This window comes from Varroa destructor, unplaced genomic scaffold, assembly GCF_002443255.2.
Source record: "Varroa destructor unplaced genomic scaffold, Vdes_3.0 BEIS01000005.1, whole genome shotgun sequence".
NCBI lineage: Eukaryota > Metazoa > Arthropoda > Arachnida > Mesostigmata > Varroidae > Varroa > Varroa destructor.
In genome coordinates, this window is record NW_019211458.1 from 39583901 (window position 1) to 39610335 (window position 26435).

Genomic DNA, 26435 nt, shown 5'->3' on the forward strand with positions numbered 1-26435 from the left:
TCAATATGTACATATGTATTTTTGGCAGTTAGTAGTGTGTACTTGTAAAGTGTAAAAACGTTTAACTTTTTGATACGGGAGTCCGGAGTTGGTGGATACAAGTCCGATTCGTCAAAGCTTCTAATGATTAGGAAAAGTTCGTCATAATGTCTATGCATATTAATTTGCGTACGCCAACGTGACAGCTCGCCTTAACAAGGATCAAAAAGCCTCTAAAGCTACATATAGTAAAAAAAGAACCGTCTCCGGTAATGAAGACAACGCCGTAGGGTTTTATTTCGTTTTAGCTACCATTCTTAATTCGTATCTTCAATGTTGTTGCTAATCGTTTACGAGCGTATTATCTGGGTTATAATATGTCGTATGGTCAGGTTTCGAGTCACAATTAACTAAGCATCAGTATAGTTTTGAGCTTCTTGGTGAAGCTTTCCTTTACAGAAGATTTAGAGAAGTGCGCGTATTGATTTCTATTCGGATAAGCCCTTTGGAATTGCTCTATGTTACGTAAAGATAAATTGCAGGTACTCTAGCAGTTATGCCATGCTTCCAAAAATGACTGGCGCTCAATTGAGCAACACACGGATCGAGTTTTCGATTCTAAAATTAAACATTAAATTTGGAAATGCATTTTATTTAACTCAACGGAGCGTGTACTACAATAAATTTATGTTGAAAGCTATGGAAGTTGTATAATCCGACGAAAAGATAGAGTCATCTCTCTGTAACAGTACAGGAAGAAAGTACGTTCCTCTCATTTAGAATGTTATCTTTCAATCACAAATTACATGCCCCTTATCTTCTCGTAAATAATAAATATCAAACGCCTACTATTATCTGATGCTTCGAGATAGGTGCTGCCATCTTGAGCCCTAGTTCATTTTTCTTTGATACGGAATATTGATGCCTTATCGAACAAGTAGGTTTCAGTGTTTCCACGTGCCGAGCACTTTACAAAACTGCAGATGGCCGACTTGACTTCTTCGAAGGCCATTCAGGTAAGTTTCATAATGCGAAATTCTTAATATGTCGCATAACCAATCACCAAAGGATTGTTTTTACAACGAAGTCGTTTTGTATACTGTTAACAATTAATATACGTTTACCCTCATTTTTGGGCGCACCCTCATAACTTCGGCTCCGGTGAGTAAGTGAAACGGCGCAACTCCACAGGATAAAACTTTCAAAAAGCGCAAGCTACATATAAATTCTTTGATAGTTCTACCACTTTCAGCGGAAATAATCGCACTTCAGGCCATACCAACAATGTACACTACACAGTAAACATTAAAACCGTTGACGAATTGGCTGCACAGTCTCGTTACAAGTTCACTTCTGAAGTTGAGGCGCCGTCCTGAAAAAGTATAGTATTAATTGGATTCACGGTCTCAGAAGTAGCATGTCGGCTATTTCTATGATCTTATACTGGATAAGAGGTTCGATACAAAGAAAATTAAGCATAGTTTCGGCAAAGCCAGTATTCTTCGAATCAGGTATAGCATAGCTTAGGGAAGACCAAATGCCCTTCAAATATAATCCAGCACTAATCCCCACAATGAATAGTGCAATGCAAAAATTTGCTCGAAAACTTTCCCATATGATTTATATGACGACAAACCACACAGGGGAACAACGCCATACTACCGCATAGCGTAGCTAGTTATACTGAAACTTCTGCATTCGGAACGGTTTGTGTAGCGTCTGACTTCATTCAAGAGGTCCCTGTTTTAAAATGAATAATGCATGATACGATCTGTAAGGCTAAAGATTGTTGTAGTTATTAAGGAAAGAAACAATTTATTTATTTTATTTACGGCAGATTGTTCTTCCGTATGTCAAATTTCCATAGAAACCAAGACCTCAGTAGAAAAATCTGAATAACTAATCATACGAAAATGCAATCAAGTTAAACAATCGGTAAGTTCAGTTATAACTAATTATCAGTTAAATCTAATGTCAAGCTTGACATACAGGTCTTCCACTGTTCGTCCGAACATTAGACTACACTAAAGTTGTATACCTAATTTTTTGAAAATAATCGCACACAAACTCGAGACAATTTCAGTGTGATAAAAAATGAGCTAAGATCGAACCTAGCGCACGGCGCATGGTACTGGCTTGGTGTGAATTCACTACTAAATGCGGAAATCATAAAGTATATAAATCTTCGGAAAGATATAATGTAGTATAAAGGTAGGAAAACTACATACGATGCCCTTATCGTATCTTGTCAATCATTCCAGGTAAATTTGGATACGGCTACCAACCGAACCAAGAGATGGTTGTTTCCGTCGTCAAAATCAAACTTTATTTTATATTTTTTGTTTATATTTAACGAAGCGAACTAGTGATAATTTCTACTAGAGAAAGCTGTTTCGTTCCTTCAAAAAAATAATAGTCTGCCACATCTATACATCAACGAAATTCTGCGTGAGTAAATAGAATGATACTTGCGCAACGTGGATTGCCTTAGATACAAATATATAAGAAGCACTACAATAATTATGACAATGCTAGAACGCGAACTCAGTGATGGATTTCGCCGTTTCGGTAGCTATGATTGTCTGTACTCGCAAATATGACGTGACAGACACGCTTTTATCAAGGATGATGCGTTTTTCCATTATCGTAAAAATTTGTCACTCGTATTATTTACACGGATATGATCGCGAAGAATAATAGACGTCTTCCTTGTTTGCCTTGACGAAAGTGGAAAATTAATTTGCCCATTGGCTAGGCTACCGCCCAATATTCGAGGTGTAGCTAAAAAACGTTACCCTTTTTATATATATACATATATTTTACGTAGCTACTTGACTTGCTCTTAGTTAGAAAGTTATATTTAATGGAGATAGTGGGTAGTTAAGTAGCTGTCACAGTGATGAAGATAGTATACCCTTTAGCAAACGGCAGTCACCGGAAGTTTGAATATAGCTGTTATTCGTTATTGTTGAACAATTGCCTTCGTTTTTAATTAGATAAAATAATATTAAAATAAACTTCGTTACATTTAAAAATTATACTGTATTTCTCCAAACAAAGGTCTTTAGGACGCAAACGGGAAAGCAAGTTTGTTTTTATTCAACAACATTTTTCCCTTGAGTTTCACCTGAGCCCCACCCCCAATATCTAAAATATAGGGCTATCTTGATTACGTTCTTGCACATTTGCTGCATGTCAATAATGTTTGCATACAAGCTTCATAGACTAAATTTTACCACCTAACGAATGAGTATTGATTGATGAAGTTATTCAACGGGCATCACGGATTTTCTTGAAAAGCACGTCTCGAATTTTACGCTTAGCATCGCCGTTAGACGTTCTATCAAACGGCTGTCTCTCAACAAGGAGCGCAGTGTATGTATAACCTGATCCGAAACCACACCACCACGTGTCCCTAATATTATAAGGCAAACAAATTATCCATTACGCTATCGCGAGGTCACTATCTCACGAGGCCTTGAATCCTTATTTCTGCCGTGTTGTTTGCCGCAGTTCCTATTGTCGAATTCATGAAATACTACGTCGGTGGGCCTCGGACGCGGCGCCCTCTCAGGCATCGTCAAGACCATAGTAACAAACAGTTTTCTCCTTGTGTTCACGCGACATTCGCTTACCGCCTGTGACGATATTTAATTATTTTTTTTTCTTATTATCTTTTCATTCCTTTCATTATGCTAAACCATTCATTTTCGAAATTCGCAAAGATTATTTCGATCCGTATATCAATGAGCATGACAAGTTCAGTGATCTTCATCCAGTGTATGCAAATCAAGTATATACGGAAACTCCGCAATTTACCGATCCCTGAAGCAGACTATCCGATTTAGTTGAAAGTTCTCTCGATTTAAGTATCTGTGCAAACGACATTCCTCCATCATTGAATTAATGTGGCAGTCTGTGCAGTCTGATTGGTAATGGATAGCAAAAGTTCACTAAAAAACCTTAGGTTAGGAAGTAGTGAGCTTTTGTAAATGAAATTCTATAGAAGAATGTAAATATTGTACGTCTAAGTGAACTGAATGTTCCGCATATAATATATATACATATATATTATATGCGGAAAAAAGCTGGATTCACTATTCTACTAGAGCGGAGATTATTTTGCTATTTTATTTTTTATAAAGAGCTAGTACTTTCATGTGTTTTTCGTTTAATTCGGGACTAGGACATATAGTTAGTCACAGTATCGGACTAGCGTTTCGTGGGCAAAGCACACGCTGTCCTATGTTATTACTACTATTCTGGCGGTACTTAGATCAAATTCAATTATCACAGGCTGCAGAATGACCGTATACGCTTATTCCAAAACCTTGTAACAGTCAGGTTTACGCTGTTCGACTTGTATGTGCCGAAGCGTCATTCTTTCGAAAAATACGTACCTTCGATTGGGTTCCTTATATAGCCACGGCCGTACAGGTATTTAGGAAACGTGTAGATAAACTTCTCTTCGCCTTTTTTTGGATAGGACGTGCTCGCTATACATCACGTTTAGAAGACGAGTCTAGGCGAAAATTAGATTTGGTCAAAACACGCACATCGAGCCAGCGATCTTTTTGTCGTAGATTCATCATCACGCTGGGTTAAAACCTGTCTCACCTTGTTCGTCCACAAGTGTACACCTACAAAGTACTAAGCTAAGCGAAATAGGTAAGTTATATCCTTATTGGAACTTGGTTTCATAGTTGACCTCCGCAAGTTTGAAGCAAAATTCTAAAGCTATTGTGAATCACGGTATTTATGTACTTTTTGTGCTATATGATAATCTAAATAGTCCAAATCTATCAGTTTCGATAAGAGTTTACTGAATAACAACAAGCCTGAAGTAAGTAAAAACGTACGTAAGAAGCGCAGAATCGAAAGTCGGAGTGTTTCGCTCTCCATGATAAGCTCCGACTGCACTGTATTTGGTATACAAGAGATACGCTTGTCCCTCGTCCATTGAACATTTGCAATTGTATCGTATTATAGTAGCGGAACAATCGTTGCCGGGTGGTGCAAAGTGACAGATTGCATTGCTCTACCGTCATTGCAAACGTAACAAAATGTGTATGCACATTATGATCCGCTTGTTACATTGGTAATCTTTACTTAAACATAATTTTTTTACGTTGCTGCGTCTGTGTCACCTTAGCTCAGGAGTTATATTTAGGTCTATATCGGTTTTATCGCTTTTTTCTTCTTTAATTTCTAAACGAAAAATGTCTCTTATTGATGTAAGTTACCTTCTAACGATACCAATTTTTGTTACCAGATCTTCGATTGGAAGCAACCGATCAAACAAACTTCTTGAGTCCTATTTACCTCGCAATTTTGTTCATTGGTAAGTAACTAGCTTTCTAATTGGGAGCACACCTGATGCATGTGAGTGTGTGTAGGCCATCATTTCTAATATACTGGAAAAATAAAAATGATACTAGAGTACTTGGGACAATATCAACGTACCGAATGTATCGGTAAAGTTAGGGAAAGATACACTTACAACGATGTTTGCTTTGACAGATGATTCAAAAATGCCTCGATTCCATCGCTTCCTTAAATTCGTTTAATTACCTTAAGAGGTTTACTCGAATTCAATGAATATACTCTACGGTAAAAGACTCTTGTACGGTACCTAGATCTAGAAGCTCCCGCGGCTCGAGTGGTGAACATGTCATTAAATCTTCATCATTCTAGACTCGGTCATTAAAAACACCACTAGAAAATCAAATGGCAGAAGAGTTCTTTTCACTTATACGCAAACTCAAGGTTCGTATTAAATATGATGTCCATTGAGCTCGCTTGTCTTCTCAGTGAATCTTCAAATTACTCCTACATTAAAAAACTAATAACACTTTTTGTTATCATAGTATACCTATATTGTATTAATACTATGGCGTTTCAAGCTTAGGTTGTAGGCATTTCTTAGAAAATTCTTGCAAATTACCTCAAATCTATATATATATATATATAAAATATGAAAATCATTTCGTATTTTCATATTTCGGCACCTTCTCTTCGTATAATAAATGTATTGCAGGAGAAGGCATCAGCGTTAATACAGTTGACCCAGGAGCAACCAGGACTCGAATCACATTTCATAGGAGCACTTCGATGGCCACTTTCTCCTTTTTCATCTACCAGATCTTTGGAGGGGTCGTTTCTTTACTTTGAATGGAAATGTAATTGTACAGAAACCTAGAACACTTTAATACTGTTATGAAGGTCTCACCTGACAGTTTCCTTGAGTGGATTGCTATATTGTACAGCTCGACCGAGGCAGCAGGATCAGCTTTGCAGCACTATCCTTGAAGGGGTCACCGGACGCCATCTTGTTGTCGGCTTGCTTGTCGAAATAGACTGGAACAATCGGAGAGTCTACAAGTGAAGCCGAAGAACAGTACTAATTACTGATATTCTGAATTTACCTAGCACATTAGAAAATATTGGTCAATACGCGTGCTACGCTTTACTAGTCGATGGCTGCTAGTCAATAAATGCGAGGAAGTATTTCTTTTCTGTAATCCAGTTAATTTGCTATTAGCTACCAAACATGAATCCCAACAGAACGATATAGTATATTTTCGTTTGATACGATCGCTTCAATCAGTCTTCTGTAGTAACATTAACGATTCTCTTCATTTCAGCAATTATCTGCTGATCAATGCTGATGATTTAATTTCAACAAAATATTCAATTAAAACGTGAAAATATTCATTTCAAGATGAAAATCCCTACGATACGGTACCGATATAACCGATGCTGCTCATAATGAAAGTCTAATCAATCCTATGCCATCATTATACAGGCTGCCTTGTGCGATTTATATTTGATGAAAGTATCCAGGCTTCGCTGTGTGCGCATCAGATATTTATTATTTACGCAGAAGTACATATAATTTCGTAATTAGGACAATAAGAATTTCAATAGAGCGTAATTCAGTGTTTTTTTTTTTTAGTTCTGTTAATTGATAGGGGACAGATAGTGAGATAATAAAGCACGAATTCGGCACCACCTCTATAACCTCTATAATATAAGATGAAAACAAATTGCCAATGTTTCATATTATGTCTACTTTATTGTTTTTATTGGTATGTTTGTCATTAATTCATTATCTTTTGCTTTTAACGTTCTCTCGTTTTCAGTCACTTGCTTTTTATTTTTGCCTTTCTTCAAACTAGACCTCGTTCGTTTATTGTCCAGTACTTACCTTCTTCGAATTGTAATAGTAATACGTATGCTGGATATCAGTCTCCGTACATGAAGGCAGTAATTGTCGATTCATATAGTAATTTTCTCCACCATCATAGCCATAACAATATGTGTACCTTCCTTATTCAGCATTGGAACCTTCCTTTCAATTGAAATTTTACGTCGTTTTTCTGTTCTGGCCGGCTTTCTTACCATTAAATTTGTTTGCCATTCATTCATTCTGATAGGTATCCAAGCCGACAGCCCCGTACTCGAACCACAGAATTTGTTTGCTGATAGCCACCTGCCCGCAGCGAAGCCAAGTTACTTGTTGTTTCTATTTTTTACTTTTAACATTTCGTATATATATATATATATATATATGTGTATAAATTCTACTTTTCATTGAGGACCGCTTTCTAGTGTGTTTTTTCTGTCTACATTAAAACTGTTTTGGGAGCCGTTACCGACATTTTCCCTAACAAACGCTGTTCGTTGCATTTATTAAATCTCGTTTTTCCTTCATATGTTGAAGATTTACCCTATCATTATCAATAGAATACTCTTTGTGAATAAGCGCTATTGGTAGCAATTAGTATTTGTTGTAATAATAATAGCCGTTTTATTAGTATCACCATTATAATAGTTTTATTACGTTTGTTCTACGTATATATATATATATATATATATATATATATATATATATATATATATATATATATAATGACAGGCCATAATCATAACAATAGCCAGTGCATCATTGTATTGTAATAATAATAATAATAATAATAGTAGAATTATAAGAAAAATAATATCTATAATTATATGAATAACAATTGTTATGATCACCTGGCAGAAAAGAGAACATGAACGTTAAGAAGGCTGCCTGTCCGCAACCGTTCTATTATAAATAAAGATTTATCGCCAGCGGCTTCTGCTGTATATGTCGTCGTCGTCGTCGTCCTCCTCCTCCTCCTCCTCCTCCTCCTCCTCCTCCTATTGTAGCCTCTTTCTTTCTCTTTCTTTTCGATGATTCATGTTGTTGTTTTGGTACGATGCTTACTATGGTTGATAAAAAGGATTTTTTTCTCTAGTTTCTCATTTGTGGCTAATCCTGTTGGGCTCACTGTTTTACATAATAGCTCCTTTTCAATTTGCATAATTTTCCAGCTCATGTTTAGTCGATCTTCTTACTCGTTTGTACAGATAACCATAACTCTTACTAGTATTATCATCCTGAGCCAAAAAATTAATTTGAAGGATCGTCATCCCCGCTTGGTTGGGGGTTATTCATCGTGTCTTCCTCTATTATAATATTGCATTTGTTTTTGTTGCTTGCCGTTGTGTTACTGGTTAATTTAGCCCTATCCTATGAATCTTATTCATTCCTGTTCCAATCCCCATTCCACTGGAATCGGAGGCCGTTGGAAACTGGTAGTAATGATGACAATAACAACAGTCATAATAATTCCATTAATTATACTAATGACAATAAACAAGAGATAAGGCGACCTCCCGACGCCTCGAGTCCATCGCCATTATTAAAAATAATACGCGACAGTCGTTACGCCCACACGGTCTTCCGGCTGTCGCCTAAACAACACTTAATATCATACAATATTTACAGTAATATATTCTTCTTTTTGTTGCTGTTATCGATGATGGTGGTGGTGGTGTTGTCGTCGTAAGTGCTGTTGTTATGCTATTCTGTCTGCCGCTTGGGTGTCGTCTGCTCCTACGTAATACATGCGTTATTATTGTTACTATTATTCGAAACAATCATTTATTTCTTGCAGTATTAATTGTATGTTTATTTTTATACCCTATCCGTCATCGGGACCGCACTTGCGGCCTGTGTGAATGTAAACGTATTAGGCCTATACGCATGTGTGCATGTGTTCTAGCTGCACATAATAATGATGATGATGATGCTGCTGCTCATAATGATCTTACTGTATTTCCGTCTTTTTCGGCACTGTTGGTGATCAATAGGTTGATGTAATTTTTCGGCATTGTCAAATTTGGCTGTTTCGATCTCGTTGTTTTACCTTTCCCCCTTTCTATTCATTGTCTGTACTTCTACATAAATTTGTATATCTATGATGTGAAATATCTCTTAATTCGTTTGGATCGTTCAGTTGTTGTTGTTGTTGTTGTTGTTACTGCTGTTGTCTCTGTCGCTATATGGTATTTACAGAGCAAGGGCTCAGATGGATATTTTCAGTCTGTCAGGCCTTTCTCTCTTCCTCTATTTATCTCAGCCGCAACTTTTTTGCTCGCTCCCTATTGCTCATAATATTTTGCCATTAATACTTCATTCGATGTATCTGTACGTATAGGGCACCCAGCAAGTGCAGGTGTCATTCGATCCACAACAGCGCTTATAGACTATTTTTTCTGACTAACTTCAATGAACCCTTAACGAGCAACGGAACAATCAATGCTCAGTGATCAATCAATCAATCAATCAACCAACCAACCAACCAATCAATTAATCAGTCTACCTTTAACACATATCAGTTTCCCAGCGGTCACCCAATTATGGTCACTTTCAACCCTATAGCCCCCTTTCTTCCCTCGTATAAGTACATATTCATACTTCTTGGTATCTCTCCCTGTGTATCTATTACATCCACTGCGAGCCAGCTACTGTTCAAGTAACGCTGTGGATCTCGTGAATTAGAAAAGCTAAAATTTGCTTCTATTTTACTGTACGAAGACTCGTTTGCTCTCTATTTTAGGCTTCTTTTCCATGACCAAGTACCTCATGATAATTCAATAATGATGATCGATAATACTACGTAGACAGACAAGTCCCTATCATGTCCACTCGACAATGTCACAATCAATTACGTTTGTTCATTTCAAGCATTAATCAACGTTTCTTACGGCCATCACCACCATCAGTCGGCTCATTTTGCAATTAATCAAGGCGTATGTGGTTTACAAGCAATGCCACACCCGCCGTCCAATACATTCTCAAGGTAAAAATGAAAAAAATTTCGATCATTAGTAGGTTATTAGACAGAAATTTACAATTGTTTCCCTGTGACACAGTCACTCAGCGACTGTGCATTGTGATTTACTGTAGACTGTATACATACGTGCCTTTATGTGCGTGTAAATCAATGACTGCCGAACAAGACGTAGCTCACCGGACCAAAATCACTGTATCATTAAAAAAATCTGTTCGTACCAAATGCTTATCCTTTTTTATTCCACCAGATTTCTATTGTTGCCAACGTTCCCCCAACGTGTTGCCGTTTGCTGATAGTAAACCCAACCGATGAGTGGTACGTGGCCGGCGCTGTCAGACAACTCATGACAACCGAGATCGCCAACTGAGAAAACGCGTGACGCGTCGTGCGTGCCCTACAGAATCGAGAACAGCGCACGTCAACTAATTAAGGGCATTCTTTTATTTTGTTCTGTCTACCTCGTTAGTCTTTCGGGATCTACTTATATTCGCCACATATATATATATATATATATATATATATATATATATATATATATATGAGAGATAACTGTATGTGCTCTGCATCTACCGCATCTTCGCACTGTCCTTTTCGCCGTCGACGTCATCATCATGTATAGCCCTTTAAATCGAGTCCCTTCATATTCCTATGACTCTATAATTATGATTCTTATTATTGTTTATTATGCGTCTATGTATGCGTTATATTACGTATTATCTTCTATTTTTTATACGCGCCGCTACGTTTTCACAACTTTTTTTCTTTCTTTTTCTTTTCGTTCTATCCTTATCTCGTATTTGCTATTTACCATTATTTCATTTCGACCCTCCGTTTCGGCAGTACCATATCGTTTGCTAGACGCACCGTCATTCGTTTTCATTGCAAGCTACAGCTAAGTTCACACCGTGTGTGTATGTTCCACTATATATATATACTGGAACTTCCCATTGCTTTCTGTTACTGCGGTAGGCTTTCGCTGTCATTGGGAGACCCTAGAGAAACGCCTCCTACTAACACAATTTTTTTTTATCGGAATATTATCGTTCGCGTCGATCGCTACAGTGTGCCCCTCTCCCTCCCATTGCTGATCAGTACGAGAGGGCAAGATAAAAACAACGCCTCCTCCACTTCGTGAACGCAGCGCGTTATTATTATATACTCATCACCATTGTGCTATAGTTACTCGACTCTTCGTGATATATATTCACGGTCTGCGGTTTGTGAGTTTTCATACCGTCCATCGACCTAGTCAACATTGAGAAGTGATAGACCTCTAAACAAGCCCTATTATGGTCCTGTCCATCTGAAGTACGTTTTACATTTCGTTTCTCTAAGTAGATGTCCTCCATTTTTTCAGCTGTTGTCGTATTGTCATGGAGTGCTTCGTTTCGCTTCGATGAATACACACACGCGCTATTCACAAGTACTCGGCATACTCAAGTGCTCATGGGTCCAATCGCATTATTATTAGCACGCATGCTACCACACTTACGCTCACAGGAAAACATGACCGGAGCTATCGCGGCATTGTCATTTAGACTATACGATTTTCATCATGATCCGCAATCAGTAGCGTTTGACCTTCGACGCCAGACCATTATCATTAGTTTACACTACTTCTACTCCTCTCTCTTGCTGTTTTCTCTATACAGGTTCCTGCCTAGCTGTCTGCGCGATGGCCTACGGCACTTAACACGCGACCAACGTGGCCTGTCTCAACAAGCTGATCATCGTGGAAAAGCAACGTAAATTGCGGGTGAATAAGTAGTTGATGTAGAATGATATTGTAGAATGAAATGCAGAAAGAAGCTGAGTATCTTTAGTGGTTTCGTGAGCAGCTCGTAAGCAGAGTCCCAAGTTAAGTGTACCGCAAACCCATCTCACTGTCGCCGCCTCAAGCGCTCGACTAAACCCATCTCCCAGATCACCCGCCTACTACAATGTGCGGGTCAATATTCTGCCGTTCCAACAGACAAAGCACCGTCCACTGTTCGCTTAGTATGCATAAGCTTGAGCGATGAGCAAACTAGGTAACGTAGTAATAGGTTATTTAGTCGTAATATCGTTATACAGTATAGCGGCAAATGCACGTGCACGCACTCACACACACAAGCGTAGCTTGTATTTGTTGCCAACGAAGGGTCCCGAATGCTTCGGGTTAAGCTGGCACACCCCAGTAGTATGCGCCCAGCGACTACCTTTCTGTCTGCCTGTGGAATTATTCGGATAATGATTATTATCGTGGTCTTCGAGATGTTCGTCTATTACTTCCACAGACCTTCTTTGCCTCCTTTTTTTACGTGTCTCCTTACATTTTAGTAGTCTCCTTCGAAGGTTGTACAGTGCTAACTTTCGTAACAGTCATCGTCGTAATGGCGCCTCCGTTGTTGGCTGTTTCGGTTTTTTCAATCACGTCTGCGTGAGTACCCGTTCTAGTCATTCCGTCGCGATCTCCTTTGTTATCTTCTGTTGTTTCGGTGCGTATCTCACTCCGCACGTCACCTGCCCCGTAATACCCTGACTGAGCTACATTCATTATGACGTGACCCGACGTGATTCCGTCCAACTCCTCCATTCGTTGCTCTTTCGCCGAGTCGCCGGACAAGTTCGTGACATCCTTGTTGGCCGGATGGGGTACTGGCGTCGACGGTGGTGCCATACTGCCCTTCTGTTGCTGTGTTTGCAGTGCGTCTACGGAAACCGCCTGACTGTCTGAGTGCATGTCGTGCTTCTCTTGCATCACTCTACGAACCACAGTAAGGAGCTTTGGATTACGCTTTGAAGGTGTATGTTTTAGTGGGGATGCCATACGCTTGAATACCTTCTGACTCATGAATTCTTGGAAACGCTTAGCATAGAAACCTGGCCGATGGACGGACACGGTGTCACCGTCATGCAACAATGCCTTCCACGAGTGCTCGAGCTTTTTGCGAAGTCGATACGACTGAAGAATATCGATGATGCCGATAAATAATAGCAGACGCTCTCCTTTAGAGTTTGTTGCGGGAATACCACCTGGAGGCGAGTTGTCGTCGTGATCGATTGACTCAATGGCGGTTGAAAAGGCTGCCAGCCTTCCGCGGTTCATTGATCTGGATCGCGGAATGTTAACACTAGCTGCCGCTGTTGTTGTTGTTGTTGTTGTCATGGCATTCGTCGTTGACGCGAGCGCCCTTGCAAAGGCTCCGTCAGCCGCCGTTGTTGTTTCCGCAGCCTCTGCTTCACGCGCCGCCTGATCGATGTTATGAATACCAAGCAACAATGAATAGTCCATGATCTTGAAACTCTCCAACACTCGACAATCGCGTTGTATTGTATTGATAAGTGCATCGTAGGTTTGTGCGTCGAGCAGGATTCCCTCTGGATGGTGTTCCATAAAGTCAAGGTCTTTAAATGTCGGCGATTTTTTCTGCCTCTCCGCTTTACTCGCCTTCCTCTTGTACGTCGATCCCTTAAGATCGTATTTTTGGTGCATTCGCACGCTTGATGGCAGGAGGTTGTTCATCACAATGACGCGGACGTTTTTCCCGCTAGCAATGTAGCAATACAAGCCGAAGAATTTTGGTAGCAACGTCCGAGGATTCTGGTGTAGATTCATATAATAGCCCGGTAAAAGGCTTTGAAGAAAATCAGCCTCGACATGTGCTACCGTTTTAATAATAAATTCGTCATCGGCTGTCACGTAAAATAGTGAGCCTGATGCTCCTGGATTGCTGAGTTCCCGCATTGGCTCATTACAGAGTGATAGCAGGAAATCTCCTGGAGGGATCTGGAACAGATCCCGAAAATATCGAAACGCCACTGGTGAGTACGCCTTGAATTTGAATGAGTCATGGTGATGTGCTGGGCTCATGGAGCCTCCCTCCCTGGGAAAATCGAGATTGTCCACCATCGCGAAGTCCTGCATGAGTAGGTCTCGTTCCGGCTTGGACGCGAGACTTCCCACAGCGTAGCCGATGCCGAGCTGAATGGATTCGATGATGGTGGACGAGTGAATCTTCTTGAAGGTAACTTTACCTTCATCGTCGATTCGTCGATGACCGAGCTTCTCTTTTTCGCCTGGCCGCATGCCGCGTTCTCCTGTCCCGCCATGCACTGGGCCACGTTCGCCGACGGGCGTCAGCGGCGCCGTCGTGGACGTTGTCGGCGTTTTGGCTTCTGATTGCGACATGTGCGACGGTGTCGAAGTGCCGAGTGTGGAAGTGTCTAATGGGCCCGGTAGCCGGCGTCCGCGGAACGGCGTGCCCGTGCTACTGCTCACCTCCGAGTCCATCGCGCGACCTGCGCCCTCGATAACGACCACCAGCCCGCTGTCGACGCCACCGTCACCAGCGGCACCGTCGAATCGACACGACGAGTCAACCCAGCCAGCCCCTGCCGCTTCAACTTTGTCTGCCTTCGTAGACCCCTCAGCACTGCTATCACGACCAATGCAGCGAATCGCCGACGACGACGCGTTCCAATCTCCGGTAGTGCGGTCGTCGCTCCTGAACACAAAAGATAACAAAAGAAATGCACGAAAAGAAGCACTGGCTCATTAGCGACAAATTAATCGAGGCAATTGTACCGAAATACTTTTGGTAAATTTGATTTAGTGAAGTAACAAACTATAATCCATTAATAATCATGCGATTGCGAGTAAACTGTTCTAAATTCACGAGATAATTCGATCTAATCGTTTTTGATTACTTCAAGAACGGTACAATTTGACTGGTTTTGTCTATTCATAGGTAACGAACAATGAGCTAAAAGGTAATTTGGCACGTTTTATAGAATCATATTCTTGTAATTATGCTATAATTTTATATTTCGATTATATTTTTCAGATACCACAGGTGCAGTTCATAAATTCATCATGCATGGATGGGAAGACAATCAAACGTTTATTCAAGTACCATCATATTATGACTCGAGCAATGGTAGCTAAATCACGAAAACGACGTGCGCCAAAAACGTACGTTCGTTATAAAATCATTGAATCGTAGAGCAGGATCGATTCGTTACGGAAAACTTGTTCTCGTTCTAAATACTATAGGATCTTAAACACCAATGAAATTACTTACGTGTTTACCATGTCGTGTACCCGATTTCATAGTCTATTTATACAAACACTGCTTGGAACAAAAGAATACGACAGAACAGAACATCGTTTTTTTTCCATGTTAGCAAAATAAACAGATAGAACTAGTTCTAGCTAGCAGATTTTATTATGGCCACAGGTCTTTTAAAGCGTTTATGGTTAGGTATTCCTGAACTGTTGTATATATAATACATACACTCAAGAAGCACTGATATTGACAACGGTTAGTCTATGACACTGCGCAGAATCGTGTAAACCCTGTGCGGCCTGTGCCAGATCCCTATAAAACGGATGTGCCCCACGGTGTGTGTGAATAGGCTGCTGATGCGTACGCAGCGTTGGACGACCACGCAGTCGTCGGTGATCCATCTCAATTCTAGATTAGATCATGTAGAGCTAATTAGGAAACCGCCAACGCCATATTCAACTTAACTTTTCGTAAATGCTAAATCTCATTTATATCTTCATAGCATTTGACACTAATACGTTGCGTGCAACAGTCAGCTCAGGGAGGGCAAGTATAACTAAGACCAAATTGTTTGTAAGATATCAGATATGAGCGCTGAACTTAGCTGAACATCGGTGAGCTTCTTTGCATCAACTGCAGAACTTCTCAAGAATCAGCTATGAAAAAAAGCCTGTTTGTTATGAATCGCAATGGACCTCTTAAAGGACTCCAGCAGACACCGACTACAATATGTCCTATCAAACGTTCTGTATCTGCCTACCTTGTGTACACTTCCGCAGATCTTGCACAAGAGGGTCCCAACGTATCATACCGTGTGGGCCGGACTAACACAACTCATAACAGCAACTTCCAGCAAAACTTTCGGTGAAAAAACTGCGTGTAAAGGCAACCTAGCAGCAGCATCTAATGTAGCGTGTAACGGCTACGGCCTAACAGGTATCTTGAGTGGTGACTTCACGCGCTCTCTCGAATGCAATGAAAAAGATTCTACATCTAATGCCATTTTCAAAGAACTTATGTAACGCGTGTCTCCTTAGAAATCGTATTGCCGCTGCTTCCAGCAGAACTCTACTATAAAAAATCCCCAAAGGCAAAAGAGACTCAATGTCCCCCCCCCCCCCTTCTGAAACGGATTGCCATAAAAGCACTGAGAAGACGAATGAGGTTTCGTAACTGAAGTTGTATTATTGCCAAAGATAATTTGCGACTCTACTTTCGTCGATTCCGAATACTATAAAACTTCAAATAATCTAAAATTGTTTTACCAACTAACGGACGGTCCGTTACAGAGCATACTACAAAGAAGGTGCGAAACGTCTTAATCGTATTGTTTGGTATGCTGAAATCGAACCTCAATTCCCTATCAAACTTCACATTTGACATAAAGGCTGATTTTGGAGCTCTGCATGATAAAGAAAAAGTAAACTGGATTTATTATTCACAAAAGTAGACAGGCGACCTAGACAGGGTACAGCTTGGATTCCCCAAGTGTGTTCGGAGCCTGCAGACGTTCATTGAAACCGGTTGGCGTGCCTTTGAGTCAACACTCCAGGAAGAGATTTTATTTTCTCGTCTAGGCTGAGCGATCTCAGTCTAAACAAGTTCCTTCACAAGTGACATAGACTCTTCCATCCGTAAAGCTAAGGCCACGACAGGCACCAACTCTGTGTGTCAACAGCGCTGAGACGCATATACACACAACAAGCTGTATGAGTGTTCCATCCAATCACAGGCTTAGCTAGCAAACCACCATTTTGAATATTCTCTATCTTTGATTTCTTAAACCTTTGCTTTCGCTTACCTAAAACTGACGGGGTTCCCGTCGGGTGAATCGTCTTGCCGGCTGAGCAAGATATCTGCGCGCGGTTTAGTATCTTCGGTGTCGCCACCACTAGCTCCTTGCCAGTTCCGACGCCAGCTGCCGCTCACTTGAGCTGAATCTCGTTGATCCGCAGGAGAACGCTCGCGGCCACGAAACGTTTCTTTGTCTTTGCTTTTGGTCCTGTGCTTTCCCGCCTCACTGTCCCTAGCCGAATTCCTAAATAGGTATCCAAATTTTCGCAGAAATGCTGACGAATAGCGAAATGAGCGCCGTCTGAATCCTGACACTTGAAACGAAGAGCATCATAATGAAATCGAGAAACATTTAATGAATGCATCAGTTTCCTAGGTCGACGGTTAATACGCAAGGTTCGGTTCTAGATAACTCTGTTGCTGTGGGTTTCTGAACGCACCTAATGTTTGTAATTAGTGCCAAAAATAAGACAGAGTAATATTAAAACGAATGCAGCATAGCTAAGGCGCAAAAACAATTCAGCTCTACTAAATCACTCTATTATACGTACATACGTACGATATTCATGCAGGGTTCGCGTTGTTCAAACGAACTTCCAATATCGGCAGATACGAAGGATTAACGATAAATGGAGAGAAACAGGTTGTTACAATTAAAAAAGTTTGACCGAATTCTTGTCACAGATACGAGCTATTCAAATTGCCTTGCTGCATTTACTTGGCTCGCTATCATCGATAGCAGGTTTTTTTCAACCGTGAAAAAAGGCCGGTGATCACGAGGAGCGACACAATTGAACATCTCTGCGCCTCATTTGATTTCTGTACATAGCTCACTGCAGAGCTATTGTGGCTTGCGCCTGAGTTAATGGAGCCTCCTACTGACGGAGGCTTCATTGCGGTAACTACCTGTCCAGTCTCTGCCGGTATAGAAACAGTATGGGGCACATCTAAACCACACTTTCCGGCCTGAAGAACAAACCGGAAAAGACATCGACCCCCCCCCCCCCAAACTTTGAAGTGCCTATCGATTTGCAAGTTCTCCTTTTCGGAGCACAGGCGTAAGCTAAACCTGTTCATTTCCCATCCTAGCCTTAAGGTTATTGCGTAAATAAAACTCGAAACACAGAAATAAACTAGTACCGCTAAGGGAGAGCAAGATTCTGTGGTTATTTTACAATACAGACAATACAGATACAGAGAAAAAAGTAAAGACCTTCTTGACTATGCAATTGTATACATTTCAACGATTCTAGAGAATTATATATAATCTAAGTCATTACCTCTATTAAAGTTTCCCGTCGATACAATGCTTCTCCTTATGTACGTTCTATTTAAATATGTACTGAAAAAAACCTACCTAATCTTGCTAGTACGTTTTGCTTGGATAGAGAAAGGTGCCTTCCTTAATCACTTGCGGATTATTATTTACAATGAGTTAAATGCAATGTACGCATTGCTTGTAGGCTCTTACGAATCAGATCAATGGTCCTTAGGGTACTTGAAACTATCATAATTTTCTTTAAATTTGATTTAGGACGCCAAGTAAATATTTGGGCGACTGAGTTATATACTACAGAATTGGACATCTCGCAAAACGCGAACGTCTAATTTACTTACTACAACTGCAAAAAAAGCATTTGGCTATACTAAGCAGCTACATACATAAATTAGCTACTGTTGACCTGTCCTTGAAACTCCGTTTTCTACCTGTCGATTTGGCAATAGTTAATTGTTAGCAAATCTTCTCTTATCACACCTGTACCTTAATTATATTATTACAGTAAGAATTATGACTCCCTTTAACGTGGTAGGTTGCATGAAAAATCAATTTTTGTTCAATTTCCCAAACCGAGTTCGGCTAAAGGATGCTATATGCTTCCTCGATTGCGTCCTAACACCGGGTAGATATAATCTTCGGAGATATCTTCATCTTGTCAGATGTACGTCTTAGCCTAGCTGATTCTGTCAAGAGATTGATAATCTCCCACAAAATTGATTGACAGAGCACGTGGTTACGCTGAAAGCTTAACGGACATTATGTCTAAGGAGTACGTATCTGCTACGAGAACACCGAGAATGACAATGGTGACAGGCCCAAGGCCAGCAGATTGCACCGTACACAGCAGTCTCTCTCAGGATACATTTCTCATTTCTTAAATCATTACGATAGTGGCAGGTTTGTCGCACACATGGAAGGACCGCTTTCCACTTCTATTTGTTCTACGCAATGTAAGTGCAGGTAGGCTCATCTGTCATGCGGCTTGATGCAATGAACCCTGAAGGTCACCGAATAAACGCATTCCGAGATGCGCATGGCCATGTTATGTTGGAGCATCGCGAGAATTTCGTCGTTGTGGCACCCGCATTCAGAACAGCATGACATAGATCGTCATTTACATGTTCTATAGTGAACGTTTCATGAGAAGCGCTGAACGGAACTAGGGAATGGTGGCGGCCAGTGGGTAAATCTGACAGCCGTCACTTGGGAAGGCAGAGCAGTGTTTAGTACCTAATTCCTTTCTATACACCTGGTTGCTGTAGTAAGTCGAACAGGGCATCGCATCACTCTTAGGACACAATGTTATGCATGTGAAATAATTAGCTCAGGTGGATTGAAATCTTCATTCCCGCTAATATCATGAGCGGCATACAGCGGCAAAGCAAAAGCTTTGTGCCTAAGAAGCAGGTAAAAATCGCGGCTGGGAAAAACCATAAATATATAGATGAAAAATGGTTACATTGTCCAGTGATACGTTTGTGGATTGCCTCATTCGATATTACGGTTGCGAAAGAAGCAAATAAAAGCACAGTTTTATAATGTAGTATACTGAGACAATTTTAGGGCGTGCTTATCAAATAATAACTATTCAATACCTACAAAATGAGATCGATGGCTCTATTCAGTTGGAGGCTCTCCAAAGTAGCTGTCAGTTGTTCGCGAACTACTACCGACCGTCATGCCTAAAACATGTGCTCCGAAAAAACGCTGGTAGAAATACTGGCATAATACGTACTTGTCGCACAGTTTACTTCACATTCCGTATAACCACGAAATCCCTCTGATGGTGATAAACGGTACTCAGAAGCCAATGGCTAAGTGATCATTGATAATGCCGTCAAAATTATGCGCTGCTCTCAGCTTCTTTTAATCGTTATACTGAAACGTGTATGTAGTGAAGAAGCGTGATACCAGCTCAACAAACACCGTTACTCAAGTCCTCAGGCTGGGTCCTTGTGTAAGCGACTATCCTTATCAAAGGACTCAGTGAAATGGGCAGGTCGGTATTTTTTCGAAAGTCCGCTCGACCGGTATGCCTGCTTATAAGACCAGCTCGATTGTGACTCAGCAATCTACATACTCGACAAGTTCAGAGAAGAACATAATCTTACTGGAATACCTTCTGTGAGCCCCCACAAATGACACGTATTAGTGAAGAAGATCGTCGTTGCCACGATACACGATACAGTAGCAGGACATAAACTCAAAAACTCTTCTAGCAGTCAAGGCTGTGCGCCTACGAAGCGTCTATCATATAGAAGAGTCCCAGAACAGATACATACGGATGCAAGAATGGATTGTTTGAAAAAGGCTACTAGTTATGACTACTAAGCGCACATGTTTTCTTCAAACGAAACACAAAGTCAAAGAATGGCAAGAAAAAGGCATAGCATTACATACAGAAAGTTGTTTTGAGTGGGTACTCAGTAGATCTGTTGGCGACGCTCGTTGTGTACCTACCCCCATATATTGAAATTTTATTCCATATTTTTGATTTATCGAAAATAACGCTCAGTCCACTAAAAGCAAAAATTACAGTGTGATGCATGCTGATGATCGAAATCAATTTCTTGTTGGAAATTAACTCGGCGACTACTTACGATAGGTATATACATATTGAATGGGAAGATAATAATTAAGCCTGTTGGAAGTTAATCACCATATTATAGTGAAGGGTCAAATTCATTTATTGTCTTGCACAGTAATTCTTCGACTTAGCGAACGTCGTTAGCGGCGTTGTCTTCTGATAAAGGTTCCATACATTTTGCCAACATCCGAGCGAACCGCTGACCTAACAGACGACTCAGACAATGGCTTTTGGCCGTGGTTAGGATCACGCCACACTTCGGTCCGTAGTAGAACGCGCCTTCTGCTCAGTCAGGTGTTCAATCGCCGTTAGCATGGGACAGGAAACTCCAAACCCACATGTAACTTTCCATAGTGTTCTGGTTACTACAAATGAAGCAGCCGCATAGGCAAAAGAAACAACAAGGTTGAAATATTTTATATAGAACCATCAATTGGTCGAGGTCTCAAATAATCCCGCTACTTAAAATATTAATAATAGTTATATTTTGAACGCAGTAAAACATAGGAGATTTTCCAAACCGAGGTAGATTTCTCTGTGCGCCAGCTTTTTACTTCTACATGAGTACGATTTACACTAATTACAGATATCGTTCATCTCTATGAATATATTAAAACAAAAAAAAAACTATAATGAGCGGAAGTACTTCTAGATCGTATTGCATTCTATAGCAAGCACGCTTTACAAGTTCATCTGATCAAAAATGCCGGCAGCGTTCAAAACGACACCCTCAAATACTCGTGTTTGAACCGAAAAAGCTAAGCTTCTTTAAAACGGCCGTGACGGGAAGAGACCAAATAGTTGGTTAAAATAATGGTTCGTGACTTAGCTTGTGGAATACAAAACACACGCACTTATTTACGTAAAGGCGTTATTTACAACATCTTTTATTTTTTGACGCTCATAAGGCAAAGGAGGAATCCATGGAATTAGATTTCATTAATTCAAAACTACCTGTGTCACGTATGAAGAATTTTAGCTTTGGGAACACATCTGGTAGCTAGAACATCTGATCGTCATGGTATAACGCTTATTCACGCCTATACCAGCCTATTCGACTGGTTTCAACTAACTGTTCCTCGGAAAACCAGTCCAGCAAAGATAACTGGGAAAAAAAAATCAATAATTCGTATTTATAGGTCAGCGTCGTTAACCCATGCGTTTTGAGAGTGCTTACCTACTAGTATGGACAGAACAACAGAGTAATGAGGCTGCTGTCGTAGAGAACTTTGAAATCTTATTAGTCATCGCGGCACAAAGTTAGTCAGAATGACGCAAGGTAGATACGGCGCCACCTACATGGGGCGTTCGAACCGCTAGGCGTTAGGGTCACATTAGAACCGGTGCGCTTTTAACAAGACGACCGGCATCACCATGATCGTCTCATAGGTCAAGTAAGGACTGAGGAAGGAACCAGTTTCTATCCCTGGAGCGCAATAGTCACCACAAGTCATACAGCCGCCCGTGTTCTACAATGCAGCAAGCAACAAATGGGCGTTTTTTTGAAAACAACAAACGACTATACGCCTATAGAAGCTAAAGCATTTTTGTCACTTGCTTTCGAATCATTGCGTCCTTGGAACAGGGTCGGCAAAGAGTTCCATAATATGACCTTAAAAGCAGTTTAAATTCTACAGCTCTTCTGCAATCGTCCGTTATTATTATGCCGTATACCATAAAGTACATATAAGACAGTAACCGACTAAGTCGGAACTGTTACTGGGCGTTTGATTGTGTGTAATCACATGCTTTAATGACAGTATAACAATATTTTTTTTGCAACAAATTGGTATGGAAAACGAATAAAAACAAAGCTATTAAGTAATAGCTTAAAGTTAACGAAAACTAACCAGTGAAGCTCAACTGACCTCTCAGAGTCTCAGAGAACGATTTCAGCTAACGAAGCTGTATTCTAAGGGTACGTTTAGATGGTGTTCCTAATCTACTAGTCATTCCAGCGTAAACTTTTCGAACACTCGGCTATTCGGAGGAATTTGTCACAGAGAACCCTACGGCCTTCGCTCTCAGGTATAGATATCCCAATTAAGGCAGCTGGTACATTAGCTAATTGCAACCCTGAATTGGGACCCTGCCAAGTGGAACTGCAATCAGCATGACAACCAAATTCGTTAGAGACACCATTCAGCCTTCGAGATAAAAGTCTCTTGCTATAGCACTCTGTCTAACTGTGTAAGGCAGCATATCTTATTCTTCCCGTCACGGCGTCAACTTTTGTCAGATTACGTGCGGTCATCTAAGGAGAGCTAAAGGCTTTCTGAAAACGACCTCATAGGTCTGGAATGTGCCTGTATTTATTCCATCGATGGTGCATTCTAGCTTACACATCACTAAGTATAGCATGACGTATGCTATATGAACGAGTTGAATTATGTTCGAATCCAGTACATGTTACTCGAGAGATTTAAACTCGCAGCCAAACAAATCAGTTGTAAAATTCAATCGGTCTTTTTATAGGACCTTGCGCGTAGATCACTTTAAGACTAAACTCTCATCGCGAATACGTGCCCCTGCAGAACGACACATCAACTGACAGATACAATCTATTTATCCTAACTCAATCACTATACTTTGCTTGGCGGATAGCTTTAGCCGAACGGGACCCACTTCGATAATTGGTCCATATGGAAATTTTGCTTATGAGTTTATAGTTACATTAACTCTGTCTAATCAAAACAATCACTACTATTGTAGGTAACCTCAAATTGTCCTTATGATCTTAGTTGTTGTATTTATTGGAAACCACGCTACTCCAGAATTCATTTAGCTCATTATAATTTCATCTTCTCCTTCGTGAAACGTCGTTCCATTCGACGATACCTTTCTCAGTATCCGGTGGCCGACCACCATTTCTGTCGCTGACTTCGTCTGTAGTCAAAGTCATCGTAACTCCGTAATTGGCCACACACTTAACAATAAACACACAGACACTAAGGAACACTTAATTCTGAAATTATTTTAGACGTCTGTCGTGCATAATCCACTAAAACACAGAATAGTTAGTGAATGGATAAACAGCCCCTTTCAGTAAATGTACTCCTGTATAGCAGGAACTACCAGCCAACGGCAAAATGAATCTGATTTACTTCAGAAGATTTCACCACCTTATTTTGCAAGATGTAGGGCGTTTGTAATCGCGATCTTATGATTACGTGTGTACCATGTGTGTGCGTTTTAAACCTAGACTATATCCATATACAACGAAGGCGTCTGCAATTTCTTCATTGATCCGAAAACATCCGCAAACCAACACATATTGTTCAGTGGCTGTAGCAAAACATATGGACTGATAAACACAAAAGGGTTTGTATGCAGGGACAATGCTGCCAGTACAACGCAAGCCCACGGCGCTCAATGAGCTTCGGTTCTAAACGCTTTCTCGAGATCGCTAGAATCACCTTGTTTTTATTTTAAGCACTCTAAAGATCAGGCAGTTTCCGCTGGACACGCCCTGAGTCTGCGGTGCCGTCACTACTACAACTACCATGACGATCAGAGCGATAACACGATGAACAGACAAGCTACGTCTTTGTTGTTTAGCCCGATGTCACGTGCAATCCTCTGTCACTACGTTCGTTCGCCGTTGATTCTGTTTTCGTCGCCATCACCGTTACCGCTACCATGAACACTACTACAGTCGCTAGTCTCTAGCAAAGTTGCAGCAGGCAACGACTGACGCTTTCCCGAAGAACATCAAGTTGCGCCAACAAGCCGGCATGATTCGACTACGCCACGCTCCCTACCCCCAACCGACCAGTTAGCGACTTGCAAAACAGCACAGCAAAAGCGTCAGACGCCAGCCAGCCAGCCAGCCCGTCCGTCCGCCCGCTGCTTACGATACCATATACACGCCTATGGGCAATCAACTATGTTAGCTGAAGTGATATTAGGAGAGTTTCCTTGCATTTTCCCAGTCCTCACCGTCACAGCAATAGTCTTAATAGATACTGATATTGATATCAGCATTATGGAAGGAATAATACGATTGCTATTATCGAAAAGGCCATCCATAACATCAGTAACAGCGGCGGCGGCGGCAGCGGTAATAGCGATGGCGATGGCGGTGGCGGTGGTGGCGGCGGCGGCGGCGGCGGCAGCAGCAGCAACGGCGGCGGCTTCCAGAAGCCTCCATCGACTACGGTAATCCGTTCGCTTTGCTCCCTAGTATGACTGTTTTTTCGTAATCTCTTAAGCTGTCTATGATGCCGAGCACATAACTGTTCTGTGTGCTTATCTTGGCGCGCACGTTTCCTGTTCATCCTAGGTCATCTTGTTGTATGGTTCAATAGCTCTCATTAGTCTATTGACCATGAGGATTATTAGCAAGTGGCAAAATTGACCCGCCACACTCTCAGCTACCTAAGCTACTTGTAGCAGCAGTAAACATCGACAGCAAATCGGCAATGACTCCTCGTGTTGTAGCGGTTTGATTAGTGGTACACCGTCCATATCCACTTTGACCAAAGGCTAACAACGTCTATCAATTCATCAAGGAACCGCCAAGCGAGACCAACAGCGTCAACTCGGTCATTCTTCTTTGGCCTCTGACGACGCTTTCGGTATAGCCTGTTGTTCCTCAATGTTCGGCGAAGCAAAATAGTCGAAAGTTTCCGTCAGCGAAGCAGCAACTGCTCAGCATCGGCTCTACATCGGTCGCTTTGCTTTGCTGACTACAGATGCGTATAGAAGTATAGTGTACTATAGTGTATAGTGCATTACTCTCAGCTACCACACTTGCGATTCGTAAAGCTAGTAAAAACAAAGCTGATGGAAAGTCAACAGAATAGCCAAATAAATGACTTAAAACGATGTCACTATCATCAAATATGACGTCAAGTTGAAAACCATGTATCGATTTTGACCAACAATTGCTAACACAGGTCTTTGGTAGAGCAGACGCCTCGCATGACCCAGCCATTTCATAATCTAGGTCAACCCCGGTTTCACAGTCTTGAACAATCGCAAAACTGACTCAAGTGGTATCACGGCTCAATGTTAGTATTACGACTAACGAGAAGAAAATACTATGCACACATCGGATATTTTCCCTTTCAATTATAATATATTCTGGTTTCCCGTATCGATCTACGTGAATGTAGTTTCGTATCGGACATACGCCAACGGGTGGCAAGTGATAACCGACGGAACATCGACTTCAGATGCTTCAGGTGAGATGGCAGCCTGGCTGTCGCTAAGCAGCAGCCTTTATTTGCGCAACCACAAGTATATAATTATTATTATCGCGATACATACAGTAACGCACCGACGTTATGGTTGATGTTGTTCTGGTAGCGCCGTTATCGCTGAATAACATACGTATCACCCGAACCCGAACAAAATGCAAGGTGACGTTACCTTAACCAAGATAGTACCCACTAGCTAAAGCTCTATACACTTCTAAATAATTGCTTTAGCATCTAAACTAGGCGCTGGTGTTTTTTTTTTCGAATTGTTATAATCGTATGTATTATAAGAACGTACTATGTGCCTATGGGCACCTATATTTACACTAAGTAAGAGCTGCTAAACAATCAAAGCCGGAAGATAGTACTCCCTCCATTTTG

The 26435-nt window shown here is 41.0% G+C and overlaps 1 protein-coding gene and 2 long non-coding RNA genes across 8 annotated transcripts in view; 1 reads left to right on the forward strand and 2 right to left on the reverse strand.

Moving 5' to 3' along the window:
* Positions 1-244: 244 nt before the first annotated feature.
* LOC147755681 (uncharacterized) overlaps positions 245-26435 on the reverse strand; it is a 48307-nt gene continuing 22116 nt past the window's right edge. Inside the window, exons 2-3 of the long non-coding RNA XR_015329124.1 lie at positions 4380-6354; positions 245-1351 (exon numbers count right to left, since the gene is read on the reverse strand). This is a non-coding gene — a long non-coding RNA (uncharacterized LOC147755681). The remainder of the gene's footprint in view (positions 1352-4379; positions 6355-26435) is intronic.
* Positions 7035-26435, reverse strand: part of LOC111250826 (phosphatidylinositol 4-phosphate 5-kinase type-1 alpha-like) — a 41180-nt gene continuing 21779 nt past the window's right edge. For 3 of the 6 annotated variants that reach the window (XM_022806633.2, XM_022806632.2, XM_086990947.1), the window contains 2 exons: positions 16995-17301; positions 7035-14632 (listed from right to left, as the gene is read on the reverse strand). In XM_022806633.2, the coding sequence (XP_022662368.1) occupies positions 12454-14632; positions 16995-17301 (2486 nt within the window). In that variant the 3' untranslated portion in view covers positions 7035-12453. Of the gene's footprint in view, positions 14633-15208; positions 15257-16994; positions 17302-20925; positions 21219-23691; positions 24734-26435 lie in introns of those variants that run through there. The other 3 variants (XM_022806635.2, XM_022806636.2, XR_015329122.1) reach the window with 3 other exon arrangements.
* LOC147755682 (uncharacterized) lies at positions 11798-15338 on the forward strand. Its single transcript, XR_015329125.1, has 2 exons — positions 11798-11901; positions 14972-15338. It is a non-coding gene; the product is annotated as an uncharacterized LOC147755682 (long non-coding RNA).